The 10,242-nt window shown below is 53.0% G+C and overlaps 1 protein-coding gene across 1 annotated transcript in view; it reads left to right on the plus strand.

Moving 5' to 3' along the window:
• Positions 1–742: 742 nt before the first annotated feature.
• Positions 743–10,242, plus strand: part of CCDC12 (coiled-coil domain containing 12) — a gene marked incomplete at its 5' end in the record, with an annotated part of 15,784 nt that continues 6,284 nt past the window's right edge. Inside the window, one exon of the mRNA XM_010003054.1 lies at positions 743–813. Coding sequence (XP_010001356.1) covers positions 743–813 — 71 coding nt within the window. The remainder of the gene's footprint in view (positions 814–10,242) is intronic.

A 10,242-nucleotide genomic window follows, 5' to 3' on the forward strand; every position in this document is an offset into this window, starting at 1 on the left:
TGAGGTGGGACCTTTTGGTGTGCTGATGGCTGCTGGATTTCTACAAGCTTGTTTCACAGCCTGTTAAAACATCCAAAATCATTAGTTAGGAGAAAAAAAGAGGGTCCTGTGTGATGTCTGCAGACCTCAGGAGCTCCCTGGACTTTTGCAGGTGATCTCCATCACCAGCCAGCTGAGTGTGGCTTTGCTCCCTTCCCAAGCCTTTATCTCTTCTCCCTGCTCGTAGTTCCCTTCAACCAAAGCAGTAACATCCTTCCTTCTGGATCTGGTGGCACAGGATTTACCTTCAGGACCCTGCCACAGGGGCAGGGTGAAGGGCAGGTGGCTGCTGGCAGTCCTCTGCTGTGCTCAGTGTCCTGATCCCCTTTGGCTCTGCCATTTGACTCGAGGTGACAATTCAAACACGAGACGAGGTTTCGCAGCCCCGTCATTGATTGCAACGTGCCGGTTGCTCTCTGGATTGATGCAATTACCAGTAATAAGGGGGATCTCAATGCTGAAAGAGAGAGGAAAATTAAATTTTCCTTCACTGCTCTTATGCTTGTTTATCTGTACAGGCAGAATACTAAAGGGAGAGAAGGGAAAACAGGCTTAATTTAAAGGTGCCGTAATTGCAGTGTCACTGGGCGCTGCGGGGTGGCTGTTTGCCCCGTGCCCTCTGGGAGGGTTTCTGGGCTGCTGGTTGCTCCCTGTCTTTTCCAGAGAGACCAGGGCCTGACAGATCAACTTCTCCTCCTTTCAGAGTAAGGACAGTGGTGAACCTGAGAGCAAGCAGCTCAAAGAAGATGACGAAGAGGAGACCGTCAAGCACAAGTAATTATTTATTTATTCCCACTTGTCTCTGGTGTGTGTGTTGTTCAGGTGCTACTCTCTTTGGTTGCTAATTAGGATCTTTCCTTGCCTCCTGACCTGCAATTTATTGGTGTGTGTGGAGTTTTTTTTTTTAAAGGGTGAATTTGATCTCACAGTGTAAATGATCTGAGGATGGGGGAATGAAGGGGAAGAGCCTGGGGCTGAGCTGCAGTTTTGGGGGGCTGTGAGGGGGAAAGTGGTGCCACCAAAGGTGTTGGGGGCATTTTGGGCTCCTTGAAATTCAACAGCCACTGCTGCATCTCTGTCCCCTGCACGTGGATGATATGAAGTGGGTTTGATTTTTCCATGAATGGAAGCCTGCTGGGTACACGTGGCTGCTCAACTCTTCTCTCTTAGCACCAGAAAATGAGAGCACAAACCTAACTGAGACAGTTGTCACTCCTGGCAGGAGCAGCTGACTCTGCAGTTGGTTTCCTGCCGGTTAAAAACGCCGTCAGCTCTCCTTTCACCTCCTCAGAGGGGGTGAAATTTGGTTTGAAGATGCAGGATGTGCCCTTTTTCTCATCGTTTTATGGGCTAGAAACCTCCTCCGGGGGAGGTGAGCGTGAGAGATGTTTTTGGAGGTGAGCACGTGTGCTCTGCTGAGAAAGTAGAGCAAAATCCTCACTGCTTCCTGGGAATGACCAAAAAAAAAAGCATCCCTTCTTGAGAACTGCCCATGTGGACCTGGGGCTTGAGTGTGGTGCTGGAGAACCACCTCCAGGGCTGAACTTTGTAGGCACCTGGTTGGGTTTCGTGTCGGGGAAAAAGCACAAGGTCTGGGTTGAAGCTGAAACAGGAGCTGGAGATCTTGGAAATGATGATGAATAATGAATTAACAGCTATTGCTCCCCAGCCCTGCCACTCGATACGCTGCGTGGAGAGGTGATGCAGCCTGTGGTGGCCTCTGGCCACAGAATCCTTCTGGTTGGACAAAGGCCTTTAAGATCATCAAGTCCAACCATAAGCCAACTCTACCAACCATTAATCCAACTCTCCCATGTCCAGTGCTTAAACCATATTCCCAAGCACCACATCTAAACATCTCTTCAACACCTTCAGGCACAGAGGCTCAGCCACATCCCTGGACAGCCTGTGCCAGTCTTTAATTACCCTTTCAGTGAAGACATTTTTTCTAATATCTGATCTAAACCTCCCCTGGCACAACTTGAGCCCATTTCCTCTTGCCCTGCAGGGAGGAGCATCAGACTGGGGTTGTCTTTACCACACCATGAGCTTGCATTGAGCTAGCAGCAATGCCCTCCTGCTCCCAAACTTCTGAATTGGTCCACTAAAATCTCTGAAAAAAAACCCATAACCTTTGTTTTTCTACTCTGACTGACTCTCAGGTTGGGGAGTGCTTCTTTTTAGCCCCCACCGAGCAGCCTGGAGTGTTCAGAAGTGCTGTGGTTTCTTACCAAGTCTTCCACGTCACTGCTCTCGAGTTGGCAAATCACTTTTTCCACTTGTTTGTGAGCTCTCCTCCGGTGGCAGGTTCAGCAAAAAGGCTCCCCCTGCCTCTGGGTGCTGTGCTTGAAACTGCTGAGGTTAGAGACTCAGAATTGGTTTAACTGGAAAAGACCTTTACGGTCATCAAGTCCAACAACTCCCCCAGCCCTGCCCAGGCCACCCCTGCCCCATGTCCCTCAGCACCATCTCCAGGGCTTGGAAACCCCTCCAGGGATGGGGACTCCCCCCCTGCCCTGGGCAGCCTGGGCCAGGCCCTGACAACCCTTGGCAGGCAGGAATTGTTCCCCAGATCCAACCTCCACCTCCCCTGGCACAACTTGAGGCCGGTTCCTCTTGTCCCATCCCTTGTTCCTGGGGAGCAGAGCCCGACCCCCCTGGCTCCAACCTCCTCTCAGGCAGCTGCAGAGCCAGCAGGTCTCCCCTCAGCCTCCTTTGCTCCAGGCTGGACACCCCCAGCTCCCTCAGCTGCTCCTGCTCACACTTGTGCTCCAGCCCCTTCCCCAGCTCCCTTGCCCTTCTCTGGACACGTTCCTCTTGTTACATGGAGAGAGTGAAGGTGTTGAGCAGGAACTCCCATCTTCTGCCAGCTTTGTACTGATGCTTGAACCTCTCTGCAGATGTGGGCACAGAGCTTCTGTGACAGACCTGGGACTGATGCCTTTGGGGAGGCAGCTTTTGGGGCAAAAAGGGTGCTCTCCAGATTGGTTTCCCAGCAGAAATCTTGAGCTCTTTGTTAGCCTCTCCAACCACACCAGGTTTTGTTGGGATCCAAAGGTAACTTTGCAAGGCAAATGAGAGCAAGATCTGCTCTGCAGGAAATGTTTGAATCACAAATTTTGCTGGAGATGATCCTGAGCTTTTGCTTTACTTGTGGAGTCCTTTTTCTGGATATCCTGGATGTGCAATTTCACCAAGCTGGAGGAGGCTGCTGGGCCCATAACCTGATTTTGTCTTAGCTTTTAATTTCCCCAATAACTTGGCTGAACTTCCTCAGCCCTTTGGAAAAGGGGAATTGCTGTGCACTGTTGGCAGCAGGTGAGATGAGATAATCCACTGGTGTTTACCCTGAATTTGGCAAATGAGAGGTCATAGAATTATAGAAGAGTTTGGGTTGGAAGTGACCTTAAAGATCATCTAGTTTCAAGCCCCCCTGCATGGGCAGGGACACCTCCCACCATTCCAGGCTGCTCCAAGCCCCATCCAACCTGCCCTTCAACACTTCCAGGGATGGGGCAGCCACAGCTTCCCTGGGCAACCTGTTCCAGTGTCTCCCCAAGTGCTGGTGACTGAGGTTTGCTTCCCCTGCAAACCACTCCCTCACCCCACACAAGCATCTCAATAGCTGTGCAGCTCCCTGGAGCTGAAAACCACCCACAGCACGGCACTCAGTGCTTCAAGCAATCATCCTGTGGTCTGCACCCAGGCTTCTTGAGCTGCAGGGCCTGCCCCAGAAGATGGGCAGCACCCTGGGCTTTTGCTTCAGGCTGGTTCCTCCTTACCCCTGCAGCTGCACCTTGCACCACAGCCCATCCTTCACCCCCAAGGAAGGACAGAGCCACCACCGCCTTCACTCCTCTTTTCTCACTGCCTGTGTGATGAGACACTTTTTGGCAGCTTCCTGTTTTTTTTGTCTGATTGGCTCACATCTCCCCACCCTCCCCCTTTATTATCTTTTTTTTTTTTTTTCCCCCTCTTCTTTAATTTATTTTCTTCCCCCTCCAGTTCCTTGTTTTTCTCTCTCCCCCCGTGAGCCACCACGGCAGGAACAAGTGCTGACGAAACCCTCTGTGAAAACACTCCCAGCAGTTTCACCTCCAGCCTATCTCTGATCCCAGCTCTCAGAGGAGTTCAGGCCTGGAATTGCAAAGAGCTGAGGTTATTTTGATTTTATTATTTTGCTTTTATTTATTTATTTCTTTTGGGAAACAATTCATGCTCAGCCCCACTGACCAGGAAACACCTCCCGGCCCTGATCCGCCTTTGCAAGGAACAGGGTGTGGGTGGAATTTGGCCCTTCCGTTCACTTCCCCCTGGGAAAAGCAGCTGGTTTGGGGGCTTGAGGATCTGCTGGATGAAGGCAGGGCTGGCTGGAGATTGTCATTGTCACCCCACAGGGAGGGGGGAAGCTTGGAAGCTGGGCTGCAGTGCTGGAAGCAGAGCTCCTCAGCAGCGTTAAAAGTGGGAATAAAAAGCCCAGGTGGAGCTTGGAGAGGGAAGGGAGGGAAATAACTTCCAGCTTGACTAGAAATGAAGCTCCAAGGAGCTGCTGCTCATCAGCTGCTGGTGTTTCCACACTTAGCCCTGAAAATGACAGCTCTGTGCTCTGCCACTTGCAGAGGTGAATTTCTGGGAGGAGCTGGGGGAGGCAGAGGTTGGGAAACGAGTTCCCTCCTCGTGCCGTGGGAAGAATTTCCCAGGGCAGGTCAGAACCACTTCACATCTCCCCACCCTCCCCCTTTATTATCTTTTTTTTTTTTTCCCCCCTCTTCTTTAATTTATTTTCTTCCCCCTCCAGTTCCTTGTTTTTCTCTCTCCCCCCGTGAGCCACCACGGCAGGAACAAGTGCTGACGAAACCCTCTGTGAAAACACTCCCAGCAGTTTCACCTCCAGCCTATCTCTGATCCCAGCTCTCAGAGGAGTTCAGGCCTGGAATTGCAAAGAGCTGAGGTTATTTTGATTTTATTATTTTGCTTTTATTTATTTATTTCTTTTGGGAAACAATTCATGCTCAGCCCCACTGACCAGGAAACACCTCCCGGCCCTGATCCGCCTTTGCAAGGAACAGGGTGTGGGTGGAATTTGGCCCTTCCGTTCACTTCCCCCTGGGAAAAGCAGCTGGTTTGGGGGCTTGAGGATCTGCTGGATGAAGGCAGGGCTGGCTGGAGATTGTCATTGTCACCCCACAGGGAGGGGGGAAGCTTGGAAGCTGGGCTGCAGTGCTGGAAGCAGAGCTCCTCAGCAGCGTTAAAAGTGGGAATAAAAAGCCCAGGTGGAGCTTGGAGAGGGAAGGGAGGGAAATAACTTCCAGCTTGACTAGAAATGAAGCTCCAAGGAGCTGCTGCTCATCAGCTGCTGGTGTTTCCACACTTAGCCCTGAAAATGACAGCTCTGTGCTCTGCCACTTGCAGAGGTGAATTTCTGGGAGGAGCTGGGGGAGGCAGAGGTTGGGAAACGAGTTCCCTCCTCGTGCCGTGGGAAGAATTTCCCAGGGCAGGTCAGAACCACTTTGTTTTGTGATGTTTTTTAAGTCACTACACACACACACACACACAAATAATTCCAAAAAAATAAGGCAGCAGGTCTGCTCAGTGTTGGGTTGAGCTTGGCAGGGCAGCCAAGGCAGTAGTGAGGGAAACTGCTGGGCTCCCTCCTGTCCTGGAGTGGAGACCTTGATGGAAGAGTTTAAAATGAATAGTAATAATGAAATATGGGAGAGAACAGTGTTAGTGTGTAGGCTGAGCTGAGGGCACACGGGGTGTTTCATCACCTTTGTGGACAGCTGGACCTGTTTATCACTGGTGGCTGGTCCTGGTGGACACTGTCCTCATGGAGTCAGGGTCCATCACCAGCCCACATCTCCAGGGACCAAGAGTGTGTCCCCCCAGTTGGGGAAGTGCTTGGCAGGAGGAGGTGGGCAGGGCTATAGAATGACAGCTTTTGGTGGTGCTGGACAAGGGAAAACAGGAGCTTAAATGGGTGGGTCCACCTGGCTGGTGGACCTACCATTGAGGTACTGGGTGAGGAGATTTAGGAGCTGGAAGGATCTGGCCTCCCTCCTGGAAATGCTTGTTTCTGGATCCAGTGCAGAGTCTTTCTTCCCTCCAGGGCTGTGAAGATGCTGTGAACCTTCCCTCTGGTTAGACCTGTGCCCATCTCTGGAGGACATCTCTGAGAGATGATCTGCTTTGTCAGGAAGGCCCCGTGGAGCTTCATCTGGTGTGAAGCTTGGCTGCACCCTCCTGACAGAGGCTGTTGATGAGTTCAGTGGGTGCCTGGTGATCCTGGCTCTGCCTTGGACGGGCTGGTTGTCCCTCTGCCCATCCCCCAGCAGCAGGGAGCAAGGTTGGTGCAACTGAAGGTAAAAACTTGGCCCTTCCTACCCAGCCCTTGGCTGTGAGTTCCCAGCATCTTCCCAGTCTGCTCTTCTTCAGTAGTCATGGCTGGGCAGGCATCCCTGCTGTATCCAAACCACATTTTGAGTGTGGAATGTGACCCATCTCCAACTGATCTGCCTGTGGGAGAGCTCTTGGTGTGGTGGTGCAGGGCTGTGTGTAACCCTGAGCTTCAGATGCTGGGAGGGCTGGAGCAGCTCTGGAGCCAGGCTAGGAGAGTTGGGGTGTTCAGCCTGGAGAAGAGAAGGCTCCAGGGAGACCTTAGAGCACCTTCCAGTGCCTGAAGGGGCTCCAGGAAAGCTGGGGAGGGGCTTGGGACAAGGGCAGGGAGGGATGGGAGCAGGGGGAAGGGTTTCCAGCTGGCAGAGGGAGCTGGAGCTGAGATGGGAGGGAGAAATTGTGTGCTGTGAGGGTGGGGAGAGCCTGGCCCAGGTTGCCCAGGGAAGCTGTGGCTGCCCCATCCCTGGGGGTGTTGAAGGGCAGGTTGGATGGGGCTTGGAGCAGCCTGGGCTGCTGGGAAGTGTCCCTGCTCATGCAGGGGGGTTGGAACTAGATGCTCTTGAAGGTCCCTTCCAACCCAAACCAATCAGGGATTCCATCACAGACCTTGTGCTGGCTCTGTGGTGAGACAGCAGAGCTGAACATGGTTGTTGAGGTGCAGAGCTGCAGCCAGGTTGTGCTTGGCACTGTTTTGAGGTTGGCTGGGGAGATGTTGAGGTCCTGTGCTCATCTAGCTGCTACCCACCTACCTCCAGGGACTCTTTTTTTTGGCTTGAGCTTTCGGGGTGGCAGATTGTTTCTGACCCACCACCAGCTGGAGAAACCCCATCAACCAGCTCCTGGTGCTGCTCCACCAGCCTGGTTGGGGTGTGGGTTTTGTCCCTTCTGTTGTTACTGATGGGGAAGTTGCTGGTGTCCACCTGGGAAGCCCTCAGCTGCCTGCTGGAGCAGCGTGGGAGGCCAGACAAACCCCTGACACCCTCCTGTGTTTGAAGAGCTTCTCTTGGAGCCCTCCTCCTGCAACACCTGGGGATGTGTCTCTCCCCGAGGAGCAGATCCTGAGGAGCCAGCTGCCTTGGCAGGGTCTGGGGGCTGCTGGTGTGCTAGAGGAGTTGGGTTGGGTTTGGAATTCCTGGAGTGCCTTTGGGCAGCCGCCCGGGGAGCAGGACGTGCTCCAGCTTGCCCAGCTCTTTGAGCAGGAGCAGCCCTCTCCCAGCAAGGAGATTCCTCCTTGGAGGGTGGGGGCATGGTGAGTCTCTGCCTCTGCTTGTCCCTTGCTCTTTTTCTGCCCTGGGTGGGGAATCCAGGAACGACTTTGTCCTCTGGGTGAAACACCATCTCTGGATCTCTGTGTTAGAGACACCTCTGTCCTACCAAGGGGTCCAAGAAGAGCCTGGACCAATGTGGTCTGTGTTCAGGACACAAAAGTCATGTCTTGGTTTCGAAGCTGGAGCAGATGCAGATGGTCTTGGTGTGGATCTTGGTCGTTGGGAAGGTCCCTGGGTGCAGTCTGGGGGTGCATGGATCATGGGTTTGAGCCAGTGCAGCTGCATGGAAACCTCCAGGAGAGCTGCAGCAGCAAGTGGAGCAGCCAGGTGTCAAAGGTGTCTCCAAGGGGACAGGCTGGGTAGGAAAGCAAAGTACAGAAAAAACCAAAAGGGTGGTTGTGGAATTAAGTCTGTGCCAGGTTTGATGGTGGTTGTATGGAAAGTCTCACACTGCTTCCCTCAGCACCCATGGGTGATCACCCAGCACCATCAATGTCCTGGGTGGCTTTGCAGGTGGGTGGGGGGGTGGCTGAGGGGAGCAGAGAGGGTACAAGAACCCAAGCCTGAAATCTCTGTCCAGATGCTCTTAATCTGGTTCTTTCCATGGGGTCTCCAGAGAGCAGGAAGCAGAGTGAAGTGTGTCAGGCAGCTGAACCCACCATGCAGTGAATTTTCCCTGGCAAAAAAAAAAGCTTGGGTGGCCTTTAGGAGAAGCTTGAAAATGACTTCTGCTCTGTGGTTTGCAACTGGAAACAGAAAAGGGAAGAGGCACTTTGAAGAGAAGTGTTTGCTGCCCCTGAAGAGCATCTGAGTGCTGCCCCAGGGGACACCTTCACCACATGGTTCCTCAGGTACCCCAGTGTCTTTGCTTCTCTTGGGTTCTTCAGGCCCAGCTCCCTCCAGCTTGGGCCCCAAACCTCCTGGATTGCTGCTGAAATCTCCTGCTTTGTTGTTCTTGGTTGTCTGAGGCCTCCTTGTCCCTGCTCCTTCAAACCTTCTTGCCCTCATGGAGCATGTGATGGAGCAAAGCAGGGTCCACCAAACCACCACTCCTTCAAGGACCTCCCTCACATCTTCTGGAGCAGTGGTTTCTTTATGTGTTCACGTGTGGCTTCCCAGGACCACCCAGGAGTGAGTGGCTTTTGGAGATGCAGAGAAATAAAACAAAATTCATGTGCTGGTCCCTCTTTAAAAGGACAATGTGAAAATTTGGTTTCAAGCAAGTTGGGGTGGCTCTGAAGATAAGGGCTCTGGAGCAGCTTGGGAAGGTCTGAGGGCAGCAAAGTCTCAAATCAGATGGTGTTTCTCCAGGGCTTTGGGAAAGAAATTGCCTGAAATGACTGAGAGAGGGTTGAGAACAACCAGGACTTCTCTAATCTGCTTCCAAAGGCTGGAAAGGCTCTACCATGGCACTGCCAGAGTAGTTGTCTGGGATCTGGGTGTTGGAAGCCACTGAGGAGCACAAGAGACATTTAAGCAAAGGAACATGGAGGGCTTGAGGGAGATGGAGAGGTGAAGAGCCATGGAGGACACCTACCTCTGCTCCTGGCTGGAGTAAGCAGGGTCTGCAGTGCTGCTGGTCTTCTGCTGGGATCTGCCCTGCTGGGCTCTGCTTGCCTCATGCACCTCCAGGAGCACCAGGAATCATAGAAGAGTTTGGGTTGGAAGGGACCTTAAAGCCCACCCAGTCCCACCCCTGCATGGGCAGGGACACCTCCCAGCAGCCCAGGCTGCTCCAAGCCCCATCCAACCTGCCCTTCAACACTGCCAGGGATGGGGCAGCCACAGCTTCCCTGGGCAACCTGGGCCAGGCTCTCCCCACCCTCACAGCCCAGAATTTCTCCCTCCCATCTCAGCTCCAGCTCCCTCTGCCAGCTGGAAACCCTTCCCCCTGCTCCCATCCCTCCCTGCCCTTGTCCCAAGCCCCTCCCCAGCTTTCCTGGAGCCCCTTCAGGCACTGGAAGCTGCTCTCAGGTCTCCCTGGAGCCTTCTCTTCTTTTTCTTCAAAATCAAGTAAAGGTTGAACCATATCTAGATGGAATCACAGACTGGTTTGGGTTAGATAAGACCTTAAAGATCATCTAGTTCCTAGATGAGATGTCCTAGCCAGCTCTCCTCAGCCCTTAGCCTTGTCCTCAGAGAGATAAAAATAGGAAGGTGCCCTTGAAGCCCATCTGGTGGGTGCAGCCCCAAGGGACTGTGTTGTGATGGTAGCTCAGGAGTGGGGATGCTGCAACATCTGAAGAAATCCATGTTTCTTGGCAAGGCCAGTCCCTGTGCTCCTGACACAAGAGCAGCAGCATCTGCATGTTTCACCAGGAGGCTTTGAAAGATCCATTTATCAATTGGAAAAACCCCGTGTTTGCTCCACAAAGCCTGTGGGGCTGGAGGAGGGAAGCAAATAACCAACCTGGCAGGCAGCTTGGACAGCTTGGAGTGTCCTGTGTTCTGCATGGAGATGGTTCTTGGCATCCCCTGCCCTTCCCAACCCACCTGCTTCCAAGATAAGCTGACATCTCTTCTTCTTCCCCAGGAGGAA

This window comes from Chaetura pelagica, unplaced genomic scaffold (genome assembly GCF_000747805.2).
Source record: "Chaetura pelagica isolate M959 unplaced genomic scaffold, ChaPel_1.0 scaffold87, whole genome shotgun sequence".
Lineage (NCBI taxonomy): Eukaryota > Metazoa > Chordata > Aves > Apodiformes > Apodidae > Chaetura > Chaetura pelagica.